We start from the raw sequence: 24,584 nt of genomic DNA, 5'->3' as shown, positions 1-24,584 counted from the left end.
CCACGATATCCTTAGCCCCCTCCAAGCCGGTTTCCGAAAGAAGATTTCCACCACTGATCAAGCCCTCAGATTCCTATTATTATATTGGAAAACAGTGTTCATCGGTAAAGGCAGCCTTTATGTAGCTTTCGTGGATCTCAAATCTGCTTTTGACCTAGTACCTCGCAACAAACTGTGGGTCACTCTCTCTCGGATGGGAATCCCGGAACACATCCTTGCCATTTTGATACGACTCCATGAGGACAACTACGCACAAGTCAGGTGGGGCAACAAGGGCCAACTTACCGATAGAATCCACGTCTCTAGGGGTGTGCGGCAAGGTTGCGTACTTGCCCCGACCCTCTTTTCCCTGTACATCAACGAAATTGTCCCCTCCCTCCTCAGACTGCAGGCTGACGCACCTTCACTTGGCACACAAAAAATCCCAGTCTTACTCTTTGCCGATGACACTCTCTTGATATCTAAGACCCCTAGTGGTCTAAGGAAACTCCTTGCGTGCTTCGAGCATTTCTGTTCATCCCAGGGACTCGAAATCAACGCAACGAAAACCAAACTAATGACCCTTAATCCCCACAGATCTTTCAAAGGGAAATTTACTCTAGAGGGCTCCTCACTCGAGAAGGTGGGCATTTTCAGCTACCTGGGCATAACACTCACTGACAACATGTCCTGGAAGCCACACATAGGAAAACAAGCCCTTAAATTAAGACAAACAACTGGGGCTCTACTAAAAAACTTCCACCTCTCACACACAAAACCAATTCGCCCAGCATTACAATTATACGAAGCCCAGGCAGTTTCCTCAGCGCTCTACGGGGCTGAACTTTGGGGTTATAACAAAACCCAACACCTAACCACCGCTGAAAACAACTTCTTAAGAAACCTTGTGTCCCTTCCGCTAAGCACCCCACTGTTCCCTCTTTTCAAGGACCTCGGCATCAAACGCATTGGTCACAAAGCCCGCCTGCGACCTCTGCTGTACTGGCGGCGTCTCTGGACCACTCCGGAACTTGTCATCTTCACCGAAGCTCTACAGGTCATCCTAAAAGCCGACCACCTGCACAGAATCCCCTGGCTACGATCCATCAAGGATTTACTCCACTCTATCGGGCTCGATGATCTCTGGAACTCACCAGCCACGTCAGTCTTTCCCTCGAAAAGCGAACTAAAGAAACTTTACTGGCAAAGGGCCAACAACGAAGACACTCGGGCTGCACTCCACACTACATTATCTTGTGACTTTGCCAACCTAAAAGAGTCATGCAAGTACGAAAATTTTTGGGACCTAATCACGGCCCCAAGGGAAAGGAAACTGTACTTCCAGCTCCGCATTGGAACACTCCCATTAAGACTTTTCACCAGCAGCTGGTCACACAACGAATCCACCGCATGCCCTGCTTGCAAAGCCCCCGTGGAGAATCTCCCTCACCTCCTTTTTGCATGCCCCGCGTATACTGCCCCCCGTAGGAAATGGCTGGCCCCGGCATGCAGACTACTGGGAGCACGCTGCTCTGCGCTAGCTCTGCGAATCCTTAGATCAGACACCAGACCAACGCTAGTGATCGCTATCGCCAAATTCCTCGGAGCTAGTTGGCTTATTAGAGGGAAAACTCTCCTGGACAAAGACTCCAAATAAGACTGTCCCAACATCCTGCAGAGTGCATTTCACTTCATTTCATTTTTTCTAATTTCATTCCATTTTATTCTATCTCATTTTTATTCCATTTTAATTTTTATTTATATTTCATTCCCTTTTATCACCATATTTACCTGCAATTTTATTTTATCATGTGCATTTATTTGTATTTATTACTGCTCGCGCTTTTTTGGCTCTTGTAGCCGCAATAAAGCTTCTTTGAATTGAATTGAATTTTTAGCCTGTAATTTTTGTTCCGCGCTTTGCTCAAGGCTGTCCACGAGATTGTTGTCAGTACAAAGTGGAACACCAAAATCTCTGCCACCTCAGGGAAACAAATGTGTTCTTACATTAGGGCAGTTTTCTTTGAACATCTCTCTGCCCCAATACGTTAGAGGGAAATTCCAGCCAGAAGTTGCCACCGCATGCTGTTGCTTCATTGCAGCTGTCTGCTGAGATTTGATGTCTTTTCCGCCTCCATGGTAGACCAACAGCCCTCTTCGCTACTATCATATTCAGGTATGGGGGATGGTGTCTTCCTAGGGGATCTGAAGGGCAGATTAGCGCTACCATTGCTGTGCTCGAATATAATACTTTAGTAGTGTAGATAGGAATTCTGAAAGTTAGCATTGTGACACTATGGTGGTATATTTCTTATGTTTTACTTTCTTTGTCACCGCTCTGCTAATATTATATTTCATTATCCTAATCATTGCAGTACATGCCTTTTTATCTAGAACACAGTTGATTCAATAAAATACATTGAACCAATTCCTGCTTCTGTTTGTTTTTGCATGTGTGAGACGAATGTAACCGAGAGAAAAGGATAAGATTTGTTCCACCACGATTTTCCTGATAAATCAGATTGTCAAGCACATGGGTGCCACAAATCACCGCCACTTTCAGGTGCTTGTGAGGTACTACTAGCTGATTGGCAGGATTAGGCCGACAGTTGTCCGACTGTGTGGGATTGGACTTAGTTCCCCACAATCCAGTGGAGCTGCCGCCCGAATCCAGCAGTCTCATGGGTACAATGAGAGTAAATGTCAACATCAGGACAGTGCGCGCTCTACGGGCGAACAGAATGCAAAAACCTAACGATTTCAAGCTAACATAATTTATGCATTGTGCTGATATAATGTTATTTAACCTTTTGCATTGCAGAGTTTCATCCTGAAGACTTATGTTCAGCATGCATATAAATACTGTCCACATGTAATGTACTGCTGCAGGCTTTCAGACTGTGTCAGGGTGTGGTCCCCTTCCAGGGCCTTCTAGAAGCTTCCCTGCAGCATGTCCGGTTTGGTTGGTGGGCTGGGCTAAGACTCTATAAAAGGGAGCCAGCCCAGCTCCACGTGCTCACTATTCAGAGGTCCCGGTGCAGAGCAGCAGCAACTTCCTGAGCTCCTGTTCCGGAGACCTACTTGGATCTTCCAGACCTCGTCCTCTCACTGCGCTTGGTGATTCTTGATCAGGGCGGTAAGACGGAGGTCGGGCTGGGCCCCCGATCCCGTTCTCGAAGGAATTTGAGTTCTTGAGCCTAATTTTCATGATAAAGTCTTTTGACTCTTGTGCGTGTGAAAGTGTGCTTGATGTTTATTGGGCATTTACATGCTGGCATTCGAATCGGCAAGACGTGTGATTCCTTACTCGTGCTTAGTTCATGTTATTCATTGTGCGTTACCATTTCCAGGCATTCATATGGTGACATTCGAATCGGCAAGACGCGCAATTCTTTCCTCGTGCTTTAACCCTTGATATTCATTGTGCGTTACCATTTCTAGGCATTCATATGGTGACATTCGAATCGGCAAGACACGCAATTCTTTCCTCGTGCTTTAACCCTTGATATTCATTGTGCGTTACCACTTCCAGGCATTCATATGGTGACATTCAAATCGGCAAGACGCGTGATTCTTTCCTTGTGCTTTAACTCTTGATATTCATTGTGCGTTACCATTTCCAGGCATTCATATGGTGACACTCGAATCGGCAAAACGCGCAATTCGTTCCTCGTGTTTTAAAACCTTGATATTCATGGTGCGCTACCATTTCCTGCCATTTACATGGTGGCATTCGAATCGGCGAGACGCGCAATTTATTTCTCGTGTGTAACTCATGTTGTTCATTGTGCGCTACCATTTTCTGGCATTTACATGGTGGCATTCGAATCGGCGAGACGCGCGATTCATTTCTCGTGTGTAATTCATGCAGTTCGTTGTGCGCTACCATTTCCTGGCATTTACATGGAGGCATTCAAATCGTCGAGATGCGCGATTTCATTCTTGTGTGTAATTCATGTAATTCATTGTGCGCTAACGGTTTCTGGCATTTTCATGGTGACATTTGAATCGGCAGGAAGCGCGATTCTTTCTTTGTGTTTAATATCACAGTGTTCATAAGGTGCGACCTCTTCATGGCATTTACGAGGTGGTTTTCTAGCCAGCAAGACGCATGATTTATTTCTTGAGTATAACTTATGTTATTCATGGTGCACAATCATTCTATGGTATTTACAACCTTTGTGAAAGTATGCAATGTGCACAATTCATGTTTCCTATAGTTTCGAGAGAACAAAATGCTAGAGTTCTAGATGTGATGTAGTGTGAATATAATAATGTTTTTCTTTCCTTGATCCTCATGCAAAAGATAATGTTTGAATCTGAACATTGCATTTAACCATTCCTTGATTTCCTCTCAGGTATCCAGTAATCTTGAAGCCTAGTTGTTTAAGTCCATTCATAGGTTGTTTATGATTTCAGAACGACAATGCTTAGAGTTATAATCTAGTACTGATTCATATGATATAATCTTGATATTGTGTGTTTTAACTTTTTGCTTCCTACAGGTCTCCTTCCCAGCTGTTCCCTTCCTAATCCCCTTTTCCCCACTTGGACTCTCTTAGACTCTGTGATAATTCTAATCAGAGTATTGGAGCTGTCTTGTGATGGAAGTGTTGGGAACGTGCACAGACCCCGAGGATCTGGTGACTCTGACAGTAAACACGACAGGAGCAGATAGAGATATGGAGTTTGGGGTCTCTGAACTCACATTTTAAAAATACATCTTTTGGTGAGGTTGGTTTTTGAATTGTAGGTTTAAAAATGCCACTTTTAGAAAGTAGGCATTTTCTTCCTTAACCATTCTGTGCCTCTGCCTGTCTGTGGAATAAATGTCTGGGTCAGGATGACAGTTGAGCTGTTTGTGCATTCACTCTAGACAGTCACACAAAGGGAGCTGAGGTGTGCCCTGCATATCCTGATGGCCTATCACCAGGCTGATGGGTCTTCCTGAGCTAAAGTGGTGGTAGGAGCTGACACTTGCATCTGAATAGGACTGTGGTTACCCTTACACAAAGCAGTCTCCAACCCCCTAGAGTGTGTCTGGGGCCAGGGCAGGGAATGGCAGGGTCTTATGCACTACAAAGACTTCTCTTTGAAATTTGCCTACTTCAAAGACAGAAATGGGTATAAGTACTGGACCTCTGACACCACATAGTTAGAACACATCTGGTCTGAGGAAATTATGCCAGGAAGAAGAACTGGATGCTGTAGGAGGGACTGCCACTCTTCCTGTTGTTTTGTTGTGCTCAACTGCTGCTTGCTGATTCTGTCCTGGGAGTGAAAGGACTGGACTTGTCTTTCTACACCCTGCTTCTAATGTTCTCCAAGGGCTTAATCTGAGCTTGCCTCCTGTTAAAAAGTCTCAGGGCCAGCAAAGACTTCTCCTGCCAGTGCCTGGGCTCTCTTGTTGAGAGTCCTGACTTGCCAAGTGGTGCCAAATCCAGTTTCTGGGTCCTTGGAAGTGACATCTGGTGCAGCCAAGAAGAAACTACGCACATTGACTCCAGAGCGACTTCGGAACCGGTGCCGCTGTCCAACTCCACGCCACTGCCTGCACCAGAGCTGTGGTCCCCGCTGAGTGCAATGACCACGACCTGCAACACAGGCCTGACGCCGCTGCAGCGCCTCCGAAGTCCTATCACAGCATGAGCCCTGAGTGCCGTGTCCCCAACGTCTGGGACACCCAAGTCTGCCACAGCACCTGTGGCCCCCATAGTGTGATCATGACACTGCAAAGTCAACGCCTTGCATCTTGACCTGCTGGAATCATTGACCCTGCCGGTCCATAAGGAACCGACACCTCGCAACCGACGCTGCATCATCTGCCCTGCAACTGTAAGGAATCAACACCTCACCTCCTCTGCCTAGCAGTGAGGAACTGTCACCTCACCTCCCCGGCAGCAATAAGGAAGGGACGTTGCACCGGTCCAGCGATGCCTCACTTTCCCGACTCCATGCAACGTATTTGTTTCCTCATCGTTTTCCAAGGTACTTGACTGGCCTGCACTCCTTCGCAACTGGTGTCAGACAATTGGGAATGACTCCGTCAAGACACTGTGGAGTTATGGTGTTTATAAGCGCTGTACTAAGACTTAATCTTTGATAATTTGTATGTTTACATGTGTATGTTGGATTTTTGTCATTCTGGTCTTGTTTTACTCAGATAAATATTGTCTATTTTCTAAACTGGTGTGAAGCACTTTTGTGATATTTTCACTGTGTTACTGTGTGTGTGTGTGTGTGTGTGTGTATACCAATACTTTACACATTGCCTCTGAGATAAGCCTGACTGGTTGTGCGAAGCTACCAAGGGAGTGAGCAGGGGTTATCTTCGCTGAGGGGCTCACTTACTCTGACAAGAGTGAGGGTCCCTAATTGATCATGGTGCAAACCACTGCCAACTAGAGACCCCATGTCTAACAAGTGGGGTAAGGTAGCTTCTCCAAATGCCTCCACATGTACACCCTGTAAGACTGGAGCCAATTCATATGTGATTCCTTATTGAATTGTAGGGACATGCTTCATGTGTTTAAATCACCTCTTTAATTTCTTCAAGGGGTATGGTTGTGTATACAGGGTCCCTGTCACTGAGATCTTGTCATTCAAGAGTGGTTTTGTCAATATACTCCTGTATCTGAGGTGTAGTCTCTCGTATACATGAGTAAAATTCCCTAAAGCCTTAGGAGCATATTTATAAGCCCCTAGTGCCCCCTTGCTCCACATTAGCTTCATTTTTTTGGGACTCTAATGTGGTCCAACAAGGCCAAACTCCTAGCACTACATTTACAAAGTGCCGCAATGCATGCATTGCGCCACTTTGTAACCCTTTGCACTACATCATACCTGCGCCAGGCATAATGTATGCAAAAGGGGCATTCCCTCGTTAGAGGGGCTGAAAAAATGGCGCAAGGAAATCTAACAGATTTACTTACTTTTTGTGTACGCCACTTTTAGCGATTGCTCAGAGCAGCCATTAAAAGGGGGCTTCTATTATTTATAATGGGCCCTTATGTACTCTGCAAGAGTAACGCCAATATTTTGGCGCTACTCCTGCAGAGTACATCAATAGGGTCATGAAAAATGATGCTATTGCCCCCTACCCTGGGCCATGGTGCACCGTATTTGAAATATGGCGCATACATTGTGGCGGTAGGGGGTACTAAGGGATGCAGGGAAAATGGCACTGCACTCAGTGCAGCGCCACTTTCCATAATTCTGCCTCTTAGAGTCTTAGGGTGGTAAACAGTTTGACCGTCTTCCTCTACACTTTTCAGCCCACCACGTGATGCCCAGTTAGGCTAGATGTAACTTTCTAAAGTGTGCCACAGCCTATCCCCCTCCATATCTGTGAGCTGTGGCATATTTGCCAAGAAAGTAGACCTCCCTCTTGGCTCTCTTTATTAACATATTTTTAGTTTCCTGTATGAGTGTTAACATAGTTTAGTTGTGTATTTAGTTGTAATTAGATTCTAGCCATTAGAGCAATTTTTGTGTAGGTTAGTTAACCTTGCTCAGATTGAGCATAAAACTCCATTCCCCTTCAATATACATTGGGGCAATCACCATGAAAACTGGTGAGTGGTCAGTGTAGTATTGAGGTTACTTGTATTGTAGCAACGATGGGGTTCGAGACTGTGGGGGAGTGAGGTAGTGGTTGTGAGGGAACGGTAACTGAGGATGGAAGTTGCACCGCTTGCTCTTCAATAAAGAGACTAAACCAAAGGAGTTTATAGAAGATGTCATTCTACAGTCAGAATAAATCCAAAGGAGATAGTATATTTCCTGAGTCCAGCTTGCTGCATCTCTAGTGCCCAGCCAGAGTTTAATACAAGTTGATGTGTTATGGGCTAGGAAAAAGTGTAAGAACCTTTTAATATGCAGATGTCTGAGTTTCCAGAAGTCTACCCAGCTGTACTGTACGATGATTGAATGAGGGTAGATCTAGCGCTTTGGTGTATGTAAGCCACCTTACCAGTACTGTCTTCATGCCACTGTAATACCAGATTATGGTCTCCCCCACAGATAATAGTATGAGCACTGAGAATATTGCATTAGGCCATTATATTCCTAAAGAAATTCAGGGTTGTTGAAATTTGGAGCATAGGAGTTAATCAAGGTAATATGGTGCCCAGCCAACTGACCCGCACTATCAAGAACTATCCCTCCTGATCCAAAATAGTGTGCATATGCTGAAATGTATCACTTATTTTTATGGGAATAAGTAACCTGCCAGCATAAGTAAAGTAAGAGAAAAATAATCTACGTGCACTCTATTGTTGTGTTAATGTGTTAAGGCCCTGAGGAGAATGATGTGTTTCCTGCAGAAATGCTACATCAGTGTTGTGTTTGTTCATGTATGCCATTATCAGGTGGGATGTGGATCAATGTCCACCCAGGCATCCCTCCATCCAGACCACCATAGGGCAAATGCAAGTACATAGTGGTTCACCTGACTTGAGATGATTTTCTCACCTAATTTTCTTTACATGGAGCTGCTCCCTCCTGCCTATTTTCCTAGTCAGCATTCAGCTCTTTGCTGTAGGCTGCACCTCCCCTTCTCTAGATTTCCACTGACTCCCAGAATTGTGGGCTATGTGACAGGTCTGCTGTGAGCCTGCGGCAAGGGTAGCCTTGGACCACCCTCCCTAACACCCCTCTTTGCTAAGTACTGTGTTGAATTTTGGGTCGAACATAGGCTGAGCCCCCCCCCACACCAGAGGTTTAGTCTCTAATGATTCAAATAAAGTTCAGTAACACCTGATAGTCCTTGCACTCTTGAAAAACGTCCCACACCTGAGTTGTGTTATGTCTATTAAATGTATAATGCCTACTTTTTTCTGTTGTATATCTGTGTGTTTTGACACTCATGGGCTCTATTGCTAGCCGACTAAAAGCTTATTTAAGCAATGTTGGATATGTCTGATATGTTCTATGCAGTGTGTTCTTCTGCATGTTGGGGTGTCTAATAGGATGCAAACACTACCAGACTCTATCTTGCTTATTTGAAATGGTTATCATTCAGTTATGATGAACATTGTGTGAGATAGGAAAGCACAATATCAACACATTCTCATGATGTAGAGTACTGTATTCTGCTTTCAGTTATAACATCACAGTTAACTGGATGCAGGCTAAATATATTTCACTACATTTGCAAATTGTTCTGATAATTTGCTCTCTTATGCAATAAGATATCTCATTGTCTTTCCGTTATTCCTCTCACTGGAGAACAGTCTGTCTCAACTTCAAAGCTTTCTGTGGTAAATACCACAGTGAACAAAATTGTTTTTGCATGTCTAGAAGAATAGGCAAAGTACAAAGGCTTCACCCTATAGAAGTGTTGTTTGCTCCTTTCTGACAATAGCCAACATATGTAAATTGCCCTTCTCTTGTTGCCCTTCAAACCCATTACATGCTGAATTTCCAAGGGCACTCCTCTGTCTCCATTGTTCAACACATCTATATGACCTCTCTGGTCCATGAAATCTCACAATGACAATTCTTAATTAATATGAGTTTTACCTAACTCCACATCAAGATGGGTAGCACATGGAACAGCAACAAAAACCTGCCTGAGATATACATACATCATTTGATGAAGGGCTCTCTTCACCAGAACGGGTTGAAGACAGGAAAACTGGTTATCAGGACCTCTAAGAATATACCAATGTTCTTATATCCAGAAGAACTTAAAGCTACTACTGAACCGCAGAAAGTTAAAAAAAATTGGACTATGGGATCAATAAAAGTTATCCTTTGCATAGGTAATATTAGTTATTGTAAAAAAAAAAAACACCAATTACCAGCTGATGATGCCAAGAAGGACTCTTCTGCTCCTATTAACAAACCACCACATCAAACCAACTTGGGCTTTGAGATGGAATGGTTACAACATAACTTACACAAAGAATTCCGCACCAAGAAACAAGACTCTGCTTGAACCTACCAGAAGTGTTGCACATCATTTCAGCCCTGAAAAATGTTATCCTGGATCCTACTAACAGAAAATATTTAAATTTCTCAGCTCTGCATTTAAAATATTTTTTGCTCACAATCCCACTAGAAAATGGTACACCCCTATTTCCTTGGCAAGGATCTAGGGCAGTTAATGAATACCTGGCAATAAAGCCCTAAAATAAGAGTGTGTCAGGGTCCACCTGTCACTAGATGTTGCTCACAAGGACCCCTTGAGAATCACCCTTTACATCAGTATATGAAAATAAACATATCTCTTATTAGCATTGTTAGTATGTCTTCAGTTTGCAGTCCAGTTTTTTGCTCCACTTCCCTCATGCATTATTGTCCTTGTAGTTCATTCTGTTATCAATTCTTTCACAGTTCAGATCGCGGTAGTAGTTCTCTGCTCACTAGCTTGGTTCTATGGTCTGTTTCTGTGATAGTCATCGTTCTTAGTCTTGTCTGCACTCTTCCTGATCTTTCCTCTTACATGTAAAGTCCTGTCCTTACGTTCTGTGTATTCCAGTCCTGAGCCTGATCTTTATTCCAGTCTTGGTTTTCCTTGAGCACAGTTCCTGTTTCTGTGTTCCCTCCACTGCTCTTTTTGTCTTCTTTTATGTTTATATTATAATCTTGATTTTCATTGCTACCAAGAGTGCCAGTTAGATTCTCAGGCTTTTGCCTCTGACACAGAGAACCACTTGTCCTCCTTTCTCTTTAGGAGCTGCTGGGTGTCCCCTTGAACTCTATGATATTATTCTGCTCATTGCTTTCTTGTAAGATCCCTTCGCTACAGAGAGACCTCTATCCAAGGAGCATGCAAACTATAATTTACTATAATCTGTTTTTCATCTCCTTCTCCTTTGTACCTTGTTGTTGTAGTGCTTATCTTATAGTTTCACTTTACAGACTTTTAGATTTCTGACCACAATCCGTTCCTGCCTACTCCATTCCCATTCTTCAATCCTTCCTTCCTTCCTTCCCAGACTTCAGGTACTTTTATATATTTTACCCCTTCATTGGAGATCCCTTTCCCCTACAGCACATACCCCCTGTAATCTATCCTATCCTAAATGCACCTTACTAGTCCTCTGAGAAATCAAGCATCTCAAAAGAGGTCTTTACAGTAGATCAAGGCAGAATAGGGCACTGCCTGTACAAAGAGACCAGGTCCTTCAAGGATTCACTTAAATCTTCACTCAAGCTGGATTAGGAAGTCTCCTGTCTGCCCGACCATCCCAGTAGCTATCCCTTTGTTTTTTGTTTTGTTTTTGCCTGGATGGACACTGGGGTGTCTGTGCCATGGTCATGCAGAGAACAGGAGTCAAACTGTAAAGTGTATGAGCATGGGTTCTGTTTCTGTGTCACTGAACAAGTTTGCCTAAAGCCAATGATAGTTCTTCAAAAAGGTGTAGCAGGGTGCTTCTGTCACTTTATTAAGGTCATCTAAGAGGATCAGAAACAACTGTATGTTATTAACATTGGTGCGATGAATAATCCCACCTTCAGGAATGTGTCTGACAATGATTGCACACATCCACTCAACAGTAGGAGCAATGTATCAGTGGGAATTTGCATGTGTGATCAACGCACAGCTCACCGACTTCAAGGAGACAAACCACATCCTAGATCCTTCCCAATCCGGATTCAGGAGCAACCACAGCACTGAGACAGCACTCCCAGCATCAACGGTTGACATCTGCACTTTACTGGACTGCAGCGAAACAGCAGCCCTCATCCTCCTTCTACCTCTCCACTGCCTTCAACACGGTCTACCACACCACCTTGTGCACCAGACTACATGATGCCGGCAACCGCTGCAAAGCCCTGGAGTGGGTCTGCTTCACCCTTCACATCAAAGCTGACAGAAACTAGATGGGGAGATCCCCAGGGCTCCTCCCTGAGCCCTAACCTCTTCAACTGCTACATGACCCCACTTGCCAAGATCGTCAGACACCACAGGCTCAACATTGTCTCATACACTGACGACACACAGCTCATTCTCTCCCTCACTGACAAACCATTAACAGCCAAAAATAACTTTCACAATGGAATGAAGGCAGTCGTCGACTGGATGAGAGACAGCTGCCTCAAGCTCAACTTGGACAAGACGAGATTCTCATCCTGGGCCCCACCACTACGCCCTGGGACGACTCCTGGTGGCACAATGCCCTTGGAACTGCCCATTCTCCAACCGACCACGCACGCAACTTTGGCATTATTCTTAACTCGTCATTTTCCATGGTCCGCCAAGTCCATGCCATCTCGTCCCTCCACACTCTCCACCTGCTCTGGAAGATCTTCAAGTGGATACCCATCGAGGCAAGAAGGACAGTCATCCAAGCACTCGTCAGCAGTAAACTCGCCTACAGCCATGAACTCTATGCCGGAATCAACAAGAAACTCCGAACTAGACTCCAGACAATACAGAACGCGATGGCCAGACTGATCCTGGACATCCCCCGCCACAACTACCTCTCTGCCCATCTGCCCATCTGACAGACCTACACTGGCTCCCCATCAACAAACACATCGCTTTCAAGCTCCTGACACACGCGTACAAGGCACTTCACAGCATGGAACCTGCCTACCTAAACCACTGCCTCTCCTTCTACACACCCTCCAGGCAATTCCTCTCTGCCCAACTGGCCCTCACAACCATCCTTCAGGATCAGGAAGAACACGGCTAGAGGAAGATCCTTCTCCTACCTTGCTGTGCAGACCTGGAACACTATGCCACTCCACCTCAGGCAGTCCCCCTCACTGGCTCAGTTCAGGAAGGACCTCAAGACTTGGCTCTTCAACTGACCCGCGTCTCCCAGCTAGCACCTTCAGACCGCGCAGGGTGATAAGTTGTGCATTATAAATGTTGATTGATTGATTGATTGATGTGTCCGAGATGGTTTTGCCAAGGATATAGCTAGCAATAGCATCACAAGTGCAATGCCTCAGAGGTGTTAGGGGCCCATTGGGCTGGCTCAATAACTGCATTTTACTATCCAGTCAGTGGGCGGGACCTTTCTCTTTTTGCACCACACCCTGTGGCACACTTTCCACGCCACTGGGTCTGGTGGGTGTGATTGCCTTTTGATATTACTGGTGAACAACATGAGCAAAGGAGTGGAGACACTCTCATTTTCTGGTTTACAACATTTAAAAGCTGGTAAAGCATTCAAGAAGAATTCAGTTGCCATGGTGTTAAAGGTTAGATTAGATACACTGTATTATATAGATTAAAAATAATTTGTCATTTACAATAAAAGACAAAAAAATGCACATAAACACAATTGATGATAAGCTGACTCCTCCTAGAAATATTTTTTTAAATGAAGCACAGTCACAAACTTTATATACCAACAACTATGCTGCTAGCCTATGCCAGCAATACATTTAAATCATTACTGACAATAATCTGACATTCTTTTGCTTTATCAAATTCTGTAGATATGATAAGGACCAAGAGCTATTTCCATTTATCAGTTTCTTGGATTAAGATGTCTTTCTAGAAAATTGAATGTATCCTATATGGTTCTTACCTGATGTACAGTGCATATAAACCTGCACAAGTGTTCTCCGCAAATTATAAAACAGCTATAAATGAGTTAAAGAAATTACCATGCTGCAAGGATACTTCTGTCACTCTGGCAGTTCTGATCCCTGCCTACAATAGACACAAAGCTCACAAGAGTTAGGGCGGGTCTTTAACTGAGCACTTGCTAACATTTCTAAGGCATTTGATCGGAAGTGGTGTCGCGTGGGCTCTCATTATCCTAAATGAGACTACTGGATTTCTAGGCAGCAGGATCGTTCACGGTGTGGGGGACTGAGTCGAACCCACTTGGAAGGACCTCTGTCACCCTAAATCCGGTTTTGCTCCGGCTAACTAGCAGTGCCTCACTTCTCCAAAAGGGAAGAGATGATTAGGCAGCCGACCGCATGACATCTTTGGAACTTCTCAGGGAAGTCGTGGTCACTCAGATCCAAACCAACTCTCTCATTTACAGTATGATCTCATATACAAATGACAAAGGCAGTGTAAGTTTTATATAATGTTTTAATAAAACGACTGCATTTTAGATATTAAGGCGTGAGCCGCAATTACCAGAACCATACAACACAGTAGGATTGAAATAGTCATGAGGAGAGTGAAACATAAGAACAACGCTATCATGGTGTTTAACAATTTCTACTCTCCCTTAGCTAGTTCTATTTCGAGCACAGCATGTTAAGCTTCTAACTTGCCTTTCTGAATCCCGGGGGAGACATCAGCCCTCAAACCTGAGCAAAGGCTTGTGATCTGGTTCAGCATCTGCTACTAGGCAGTCAGCGTCTAGTTGTGGTTCCCTGGTCGGAATCTCCCTCTTGCGTGTATTGGGACAAGGAAGTGTTTTTATAACTAACATGTCAGCGTGATCACAAAATGTCCCTACGCAGGAATGCCCAAGACTAAACTCCTACCACGTCTATCGGCAATGTACCAGACTGTATCCTTGACTGAAGCACAGAGTGAACAGGAATGTGTTATGGAGGACTTCAGTACTGAAGTAGGCTAAACAGTGTGATATGAAATATAAAACAAGACCGTAGAACTGGCTATTTGAAAAATAACAGTACGAAGCCGAATAAAAGCATTTAGAGCAAAGTGCACAGAGGCTCTAAGCTGCGAGCAAAGAAATAAAATACATCCAGGGCAAAATGCACAAAGGCCTAAAGCCTGAAGCTAATGCGCAAAGGATACGTAAAACTGACCACACTACACCCTCCCCTTGTCGGTAGCAAGTGGTTCTAATAATATAAAAGTATGCCCCAGATATAAACAAGACATAAAATATACATTTCGACAAGGTCAGAGGACAACAAAGTCATAAATTTGGGAAGCATGTGACGATAAAGCCAAATTCAATATAATGTCAATTTTCCTTTTATTTAAAAAAAAAAAAAAATCCAATTGTCAGACAGAAGCAACAGAAAGCAGGAGTTCCTCCACTTTGATATATTTCAATACCGGAAGACCCACGCCAAAAAGTACCATGGAGCAGGTGTGTTCCAAAGCCCCAAAACCATTCAGGGCGGCACCCCGTGCAGGGCCTATGAATGAGACAATACCATCTTCCTCCAGGAAGGGAATCTCATAAACTGCCTCACGAAGCAAACGCAGCCGCAGTGCACAAGTCTGGGAATGAGCCCTAATCGGGAACATCAACAGATCAGCATCGACCACTGGGGGGCGCTGCAGTGAGAGACAAAGAGCCAGTGCATGTTCAAACGAGCACCAGAGGCACCGAAACACGGGTTGTACACAATCCAAAACCAGCCGGAATGTCAGAGACCAGTCACACTCCAATTGTCCCAGGAGTGTCGCTCCAAACTGCTGCATCATGCGTTCACGACACAGCTGCGCTGATGGGAGCGCCAATATAGGATCTCGTCGCAGCGGGACAGCCATGCGGAAGAACAGCAGCAACAGCAAAACCCCAGCCAATAAAGCCAAAGTAATCGGGAAACCCCCAAAAATGCTTCAGAAAATAGAGGAAATGGCCGAAGGTATTAAACCGAATATGGAAGAGAAGGTATGAGCAAAACCAACACCAACGGCTTTGAAAAAATGTGCAATTCCAGCAGTGCTGCACGCATTAAATATACGTCCCACGAGTTCACCAAAGTGACTCGGAAAGTTAGTATTCAAAAGGGACTGTATTTCCGCCGATGACCTTGCCACCTGAAGTGCGTAGGTCTCGCTAGCAGATGTAAGGGCCACATGCTTTTGAAACAATGGAGCCTTTAGTCGACTCAACTTGTCGAAATTTACCTTGGAAGTAGCAATATGAGGCCAGATGTCTGCTGCCTCCCTAATTTGAGTGGGGGGAAACAACACATTCCCGCAGCACGTAACGGCCTTGGTGACAACGACTACGTAAACTATTCCGGCACGCATGCCACAACAGGGTTCACCGTTAAGAAGGACGTAACTGCCGTTTGAAAGCACCTGGAAAGTGTTTTTAATTACTGGGACTGGAACTCCCTTCAGATAACAAGCTAAGTTAGCAATCGAGGCATTACATGCCCCGTGCAAGGACAGCTGTTTACAAACCATGGAATGGCTGACAGAAGTTTCGCATTCGCTACCGCTAAGAAAAATCTCCCTCAAACCATTAATACATCTGTATCGAAAGGGAAGCTCCCACACCTCGTGTATGTAACTGTCTCCCAACCGTTCATATCTACCCACCGGAATGTGCTTTAAACAAGAAGTAAATTGCAGAGTGGAGATAGGCAGATTAATAACCCCATGAATCAACCACTCAGCTGACGGAATCTCAGCAACCGTAAAAGGCAGTTTCTCTAATTTTTCAATATTTAACATAACATATGTCGCTTCCTTTTTAGCCATCAGCTGTTGTTGACGAGTCAAATTAAAGGAAATAAAAATCTCCCTGGCACGAATGTGGTGCCATGGAACGCGACCTGCCTTCAAGGTCTGTAGAGTCCAACCCAGCTGCATGATGGACCGCGTCTGACTCTGCCCATGATATAAAGAAGACATATCCGATTTAATAATGTCTATAGCAGAGGAAACGATGTTGTCAATTGTATAAACACGGTCTGAAAGGGTATGCATCCCATTATCCACAACAGACAAAGCCTGTATCAAAGCTTCCTGATCAATTTGCCTCAACCGGGCCGCTGCCTCTTGTTGTGAAAGTTTCCAAATCTCATTATATACTTCAAATAGAAAACGCTTGTTCCGCGGCATTCGTGGTCCTGACAAAAAATCTTGTAAGTCAGTATCATTAGACAGTAACGTGAGATGTGACTGAACTGCATCCAGCGTGGATGACTTCAACCATTGCTGACAAAGCTTCCCCACGCTGTATGTAGTAATGATATCAGCATGTTCTGGTGATATGTAGCCCTACTAGTCCTGAACCCCCCTGAAGAGGTCACAAAACGCTGATGACACCCATTAGTGTCTATGGGCCATAATAACCACCCGCCCGGATGTATCAATGAAGTGTTAAGCGTACCATTCTGGACCCAGTGTGTAAGCTCACTAAATGTGGCATAACCATATCGCTGCCAATTGTTCAATTTGGAAGGGACAGGAATACCAGGCAAATTCAAATTTCCAATCGTTGCTAAGCCCAAACAACTAGTCTGTTGCACAGTGTCATTGAGGAAAATCATTTGGACAGGAATAATACATGCCCTAAATAAAGTGTCCCTGCCTCGCATTTGCCAATTTTTCGTTCCCCAGACACTTTTCAAGTCAACAGTCTTGGACCAATAGAGATATCAACAGTGATTTTGTGGCTGTGTATATACGGTGCGCACATCCAAAGTTTCTATTGTCATAAATATTAAAAGTTCATGATGGTATGTCCAATTAGACACGAGGAGATGCTCAAGTGGTAATACACCCAGCCACAGGGTGCAGTAAGCTGTCACCCAAGGGTCACAGTCCATGTAAGAGAAGAAGAACCACGGCACATCCCAGGATCAAGATGAGAAAACTTTATTTATTTGTGTTAAAACAGGGTAGAAATCCTCTGATATCATGAAATGCACTGGATGAATGATATGGAAGCACTATACAACTTTCATATTTTTGTACAAACAGCCGACACGTGTTTCGTCATCCTTGACTTTTTCAAGGCTTTGTAGTGTACGTACTGGATGGTCAATCCTGATAAGAATCCAAGAAAAAACTGAACCGCACAGGATGGTGTGTAAGTTGTAAGGTGGTTAAAGTTCAATGACTGGGACCATGGTAAGTCTAGTAGTGTATAAACTAAAGGTTATTATTGATGGAATTCCAGGAAAGACTGAACCGTACAGCATGGTGTGTAAGTTATAGCATGTGTAGAGTTTACTGCCTGAGACCATGGTAAGTCTTCAGGCTATCCATGTTAAAGTCAGTATGCGAGTGGCGTCGTCTTGGACCAATATTCATACCCCTCAACCGAAAGTTTAGATACAAACAAATTTGAATACAGTAATTTAGTATCGGTCAATAACATTTGCTTATTAGCATACGGAGTAACTTTAAAATAGTAAGACTTAGCATTCTGTTGATTATGCCCAGAAAAATATGCAAATTTATCATAATACGTTTTAGAACTCCCCTGCGGAGGAGTCGGGCAATGTTCCCATTGCACATATTCAAATATCGATTTAGGGCTACTCGCTTTATGAATAAAGTGGTGTCCATAATAATTGTAGCAAAACATGTCACCATGATTATCTCTAAATAGGTAAGCATCTTCATCGTCATAGACAGTATAATATTGTAATTCTGTCAGCATAGAATCTACTGTCTTCACATCCCAATCATCAGAAACAATGCCTGGTATAACAATATCATTCATTGATAACTTGAGAACATACGGTATTTTAATCAATTTAGTGGGACCATATATATCAAACATCACTTTATCCCACACAATCCCATCCGGAATCGGTATTGCAGAAATGTTCACATAGGACAAGTCTCTTCGAACCATATGAGACGAAAAATGTGGTCTCAACACCGTCTCCACGTGCTCAATGTCAGATCGTTCAGGAAGAAAATGACCATTTATTACCAAAAAAAAGGTAACCACAAATCCCAACCACAAGAAAATAGTAATTACAGTCAAAAAAAGCCACAAATAGTTCCAAGCAAAAACAAAATATGTGCGTTTAAGCCAACACAGCAGCTTACGTGGAACGCGGGCTGAAGATAGAGAGGACGTGGAGTCAGACCAGATAACATCAGTGTCGTTGAAGCAGCCAGAGGCAGTTCGTGCAAAAGGTGCAACCGTGAACAAAGAAGCAGATGGTGGCTCTCGCCTTGGCACGTTATAAACCACATGATCAGATATATCATTAGAACGTACAGCAACTTGATCAAAAGATTCCAAATTAATCGTCGTCTGTGGAACAATCGCAAGATCAGCTTCCACCCTCCCCAAGCTCGGAGAGGAAACAGCATCGGTGCAAATCACCTGCAGCGGGACTTCTTCCCCAGTAGTGAGAGGGATTCCGGAACTACTGGGTGTCCCTCTTGGTCTGCTGTGGAGAATCGGCCACATGTTGTAACTTGACATTATCAATGGAAACAAAGCGATTTCCTTTGGCCCCCGTGCAGCGGCGGTAAAATTACAGTTCTCGTGCCGCTAACCCTTAATACAGGGACTGGTGCTCGATAAGAAAGACCAAATTCTTTCTTAACTGCGACCTTTTCACGCACAAGATCCCCAATCCTGTGTATCCAACCAGTAGACGTTACTGGCTCATCCTTAATTCCTGTGGAGGCAGCACTCGCAAAAGAGTTATCTTCACAGAATTGTTGTAAATCCTGCAAAACAGTGACACGATCATTTATGTCAAAGGGCGTATCTGCCGTCTCCACACCAGGACCATCTAGATCAGGAACATACATTCGTGTTCCAAACAGGCACTCATATGAAGTACGACTCCCCAGGGACCTTCTAGGCAAGTTATTAAGTGCTCTCTGTACTCCATACAGGTGGGCTAGCCAACTACGACCCGTACCTATATCTCTGGCCGTTAAGGATTGCTTTAAATCACGATTTAAACGCTCCACGACAGAATTTCCCTCGGGATGAAATGGAGACGAGAACTGGAGTTGGACCCCCAACAAAGCCATGGTGTCCCTGAATGCCTTAGAGGCAAAAGCAGGGCCCTGGTCCGAATGAAAAGCCGCAACTGCAAATGTATCGACAAAGATGCGCAAATCTTTAATAACAGTCCGAGCGTCAGCCGAGCGCTGTGGCCAGACCCACACAAATCTGGAGCACGAATCTACAGCAACCAATATATATTTGTATACACTATCTGGCGTCAGTGGACCACAATGATCCAAGTACACACACTGTAAAGGTTTATTTGAAATCAGAAGGGGTGTCTGCTGCAGGCGTCTAGCCGTTGAAACTTTAATTTGTTGACAGACGTCACAACAAAGGACATACTGCTTCGTCTCTTTATAGAGACCAGGCCACCAGTAACGAGCCTGTAAGAGCGAAATCGTGGCAGCCACACCAGCATGTGCAGATGCCGCCCCCTCATGTGCTGCAGATATTAATCGAGGTCTCTCAACTTTACTGGGCACTTACGTACACCAACGCCTGAGATTTTAACTACAGCGTTTAGCATACCACCAATGCAGTAACTATATTTAGAAGGGAATCCTTTAGGAAATGGCGTGCCATCAGCCGTAGCCTTTATGGCAGCCAAAATCTCTGTGTCTGGTTTGGAACTCGAACGAGTCACTGCGGCCACAGTGGAAACCACCACTGCCGATTTCGCGGCTTCATCAGCCAAAGTATTTCCAGCAACGTGTATTCCAACGCGCTGGTGTCCAAGTGTATGTACAACATGGACTTTAGGAAGCGTTTCTTTCAGATTCGCAACCTTCCCCCACAGCAATTTGTGTTTAATGGTGTTGCCTTTAGAATCTCTGAACCCATTCAACCTCCAGTAGTGTAAATATTCATTGAAAGACTGAACACAGTAGTAGGAGTCACAGACCAGCAAGGTTAGTATCGCCGGATCCGCGTGTTCCAAGGCTAACAATAGAGCTTTGAGCTCAGCCAACTGTGCTGTACAATCTTCCAAGGTCTGCGTATAAGTATGTCGGGGACAGAACACTTCCCCCTCCATAGTGCCGCTCACCACCGCACATGCAGCAGAATACTGTTGTTTAGTCCCAACCGCTGGTTGCGCAGAGCCACCGGTGTACATGACCACCTGATATTGATCAATAGGCAATGTGCCAGCGGGAACCGGGTACTCCATTTCATATTGAAGAAATTCTTGAGTCTGCAGTTTAGGGTCAAAGATGTAATCTACATCAGTGGCTGTTAAAGACGTAGCCCATTGTATCCATCGCGGGTGTAAAGCTTTCGAATTAGGAACACTCGCTTTAGTAACAGCCTCTAAGGCCGGAATCGGGGAAACGACAATGATGCGTTGGCCCTGGGCCAGAGGTCTTTCTTTAATCTCTTTAATCACAGCCATCTGTACTGCAGTGAGTATTTTCTCAGTTTGTGCAAATCGTTGTTCTGCAGCAGAATACAAGTGGGACTTGTATGCTATCGGGGCTGTCTCACCCTCATTAAAGGTGACATATGTAAACCCAACGGCACCAGGTTTTACCCTGATGACCAGATGCGTTTTATTGTCCCTAGTGTGTAAATGTTTAACTGCTAAGAGATCAGTTTGTAGATCTCGAAGAATATGTGTATGTTCAATCGTCCAAAACCTACTCGAAAAATGTGGGCGAATCAACTCGTATAAGGGTTTTATACAGGTAGCATAATCAGGAATGTAAGTTCTGCCAAAATTCAGAAACCCCAACAATGACTGGAGCTTCTGAACCGTATTAGGAGGCTGCAATTGAGCACATTTCTCCAAAAAATTTGGCGCTAAGCTCTTGCCCTCATTCAACAACTCATATCCCAGGAAAATGATGCTGAGGAAGGCAATCTTCGATTTCTTAAAATTAAACTTATAGCCAATTTCGGCAAACCCCACAACAATGCGTGCTACACGCCTTAGATGCTGCAGAATCTCATTGTCTGTCAAATATATGTCATCAACATATGAGAACGCTTCAGGGTCCAACTCGTGCAGAATTTCAGTTACACGAGCCGAAAATAGTCCTGGGCTATTCTTATACCCCTGAGGCAAACGACAAAACTTTTTCTGAGAGCCAAACGCACTGAAACTGGTATAGTCCCGACTTTCGGGCGCTATATTTTGGCAGAAAAACCCATTTGAGATATCTAATGTTGTTTTGTATTTTTTACGCACAATATTATTCATAAGCGCTGCGCTGTGTGAATTCTGTATTGCATATGTGCGTGTATGTCCATTTAAGTGTCTGTAATCCACCACTATCCTATATGAATGGTCCGGTTTAGCAACTGGAAATAAGGGATTATTCATCGGCGAGACACAGGGTTCAATTACACCCTGGTACTCTAATTCTGTAAGAATTTTCCTAACCGATGCCCTTGCCTCAAATTTGATAGGATACTGCGGCTGAGGTTTGCCCTTTATTGGAATTACATGATAAGGTGATTGTCTATCCCACCCTACGTTATTTCTATATAGGGTGGGGGCCTGTGCTAGAGCCCATGATTTACTATAGGATTCCGCTAGTTCTCTCGGAACAAGTGGTGAGAACGAAGGTGTAATAACCTCCTCCCCAACCGGACAGTTGCGAACAAAGTCAGGCGGCCAATCTTGTTCGGCCAGCAGAACGTCATACAATTGTACCATGTGGTCCCAAAAGATGGCCTGTACAATGCGGCCAATGTCCCCTTCTAATTGCAAAGTTACTTTATATACTCTATCGGGATCAGAGACACGCATATCTGCTGTTTCGACTTGTATGAAGTCATCAGTTGCTTTCACCTCCAGATGCTCTAGAAGACTCCGGCGAACTATTGTGACCTCTGCCGCGCTGTCTAACAGTGCTAACGCCCATCGTTGTTTGTCAAGAGAACTCTCTTCTTGAGCGGCATGTCTAACTGAGACTGCTGCCACTTTCTTCTTTTTAAATCATTGCTTTTGTTGGAGCGTTTTCTCTTCCTGTTTAACAGAAACCTCTGTTGAGCGTAGTGATTCCTGTCTCGGTTTCACGTACTCAGTTCTCCGCTCTGACCGCCCACCACTCTCACTTCTTTTGTCCGAGGAGTCCTGAAAGGAACGAGATTGGCGTGTATCAGTATTTTGATATCTATCAGGCGTTTTCAAATGATCCCTATTCCTGAGATTATACCTATTCTGCGGGGTCTCCGGCTGCGGAGACTGCCCCCCATCTTTCTTAGGTGTTTGTTGTTTTTTCTCCCAGCGCTTCTTAGTACCCTCAGGCTGCTGGTGTTTAGCATTATCTTTACTATTTTTACCCTGTAATTGGGGTTTTTGTGGTCTAGCCCCTAGGCTGTCACGACCAATACTGGAATATGTTTCTGCTATTATTCTCTGGAGTTCCCGCTCCTGATTAAGTTGCGGAACGTCTCGAAGACGCATACGCACGGCTAACGCCACTGCCTCTCCCTTGATATTACTCAAAATAATAGAAGAAACTGCGGCAAAATTGCCCATCAGCTGCATGCCTAAATCTAAGGCTGGGGCAGCCCGATATTCATCTTGAATTTGTTTAAGCACTTCCGGTAGATTAGCCAATGTTGGTGTACCGTGTGCTGTAGTTTAGAGTGCGGCAAATACCGTGCCCCAGGTATTACAATGGTCCACAGTGGGAACCATTCCATACGGCAAACACATCGTCAATATTCTATGTTCATCCTGAGGTCCCATATGGGGAAACACTGCTTCCAGCGTATTAATTTTTTGCGCTAGCCAAAATGGAGTTTGCTCTTGTTTAGCCGGTATCTTACCCATAACTGAGTGTACAGTGGCCGGATTGATACCCGGAACCACTGCCTGTGGGTGTGCCGGAGCAGCACGCACTGCATTAGTATTTAAAGTCTGCATTACAAACTGAACCAGTCTTCTGTATGTAGTTGCTAAGTCTATATATAAACGATGAACGTCAGCCACTGCCAAGTTAGCAACCACAGGATATGGTGTATATGTAGCCAATAAAGGCCAGGTAGGACCATCATTACTCAGTGGACCTAACCTAACTTGTGCTACTGTGTGTGGGAGGGCGCCATCAAGCCAATTATGGTGTTCTTGATAAGATAAAGGTATTTCTAAGTATGCATATGCCCTGTACTGTCCAGGGACATTCGCAACAGCGTAATCGTGAAAAGTGTTGGTACCCCCATCAACTGCTGGAAATACGACCCAAGAATAAAAAAGTTCTGTTCTATAGGCTGCATGGGCGTCCACCACAAATGTGACCGGACCCCCCTGGACCGTCAGTCCATGTGCTATCAGATGTCCCGTAAGCGGTTGGCGCATATTAAGCGCTATGTTTATTACTTGAGGATTCGCCATTATAAAATAGCACTAGGGCAGAGAAGGCACACCAATAACGGGGTTTTCCTTTCAAAGTTCAAGCTTGAACAACCGACCACTAAGTAATAGGATGCACCTATCCCGTGGCGGCGGAAATCCTGAGCCCCACGGACGTCTCCGCTTACGGAACCGAGGAGTCAATATATATATGAGACCGAGAGAGTCAGCCGGACCCGAAAATTAGAGCCAGACCAATCGTTGGTGGCGCCATGTCGCGTAGGCTCTCATTACCCTAAACGAGACTACTGGATTTCTAGGCAGAAGGATCGTTCACGGTGTGGGGGACTGAGTCGGACCCACTTGGAAGGACCTCTGTCACCCTAAATCCGGTTTTGCTCCGGCTAACTAGCAGTGCCTCATTTCTCCAAAAGGGAAGAGATGATTAGGCAGCCGAGCGCATGACATCTTTGGAACTTCTAAGGGAAGTCGTGGTCACTCAGATCCAAACCAACTCTCTCATTTACAGTATGATCTCATATACAAATGACAAAGGCAGTGTAAGTTTTATATAATGTTTTAATAAAACGACTGCATTTTAGATATTAAGGCGTGAGCCGCAATAACCAGAACCATACAACACAGTAGGATTGAAATAGTCACGAGGAGAGTGAAACATAAGAACAACGCTATCATGGTGTTTAACAATTTCTACTCTC

The 24,584-nt window shown here is 44.5% G+C and overlaps 1 protein-coding gene across 1 annotated transcript in view; it reads right to left on the bottom strand.

Annotated features, from left to right (window-relative positions):
- Positions 1-12,168: 12,168 nt before the first annotated feature.
- The window catches only part of LOC138253339 (uncharacterized), a 37,397-nt gene continuing 24,981 nt past the window's right edge, over positions 12,169-24,584 (bottom strand). The window contains exon 5 of the mRNA XM_069205788.1: positions 12,169-12,317. Coding sequence (XP_069061889.1) covers positions 12,169-12,317 — 149 coding nt within the window. The remainder of the gene's footprint in view (positions 12,318-24,584) is intronic.

This window comes from Pleurodeles waltl, chromosome 1_2, assembly GCF_031143425.1.
Source record: "Pleurodeles waltl isolate 20211129_DDA chromosome 1_2, aPleWal1.hap1.20221129, whole genome shotgun sequence".
Taxonomy (NCBI): Eukaryota; Metazoa; Chordata; class Amphibia; order Caudata; family Salamandridae; genus Pleurodeles; species Pleurodeles waltl.
The sequence above is the reverse complement of the archived record's forward strand: the minus strand, read 5'-3'. Positions and strand labels throughout refer to the sequence as shown.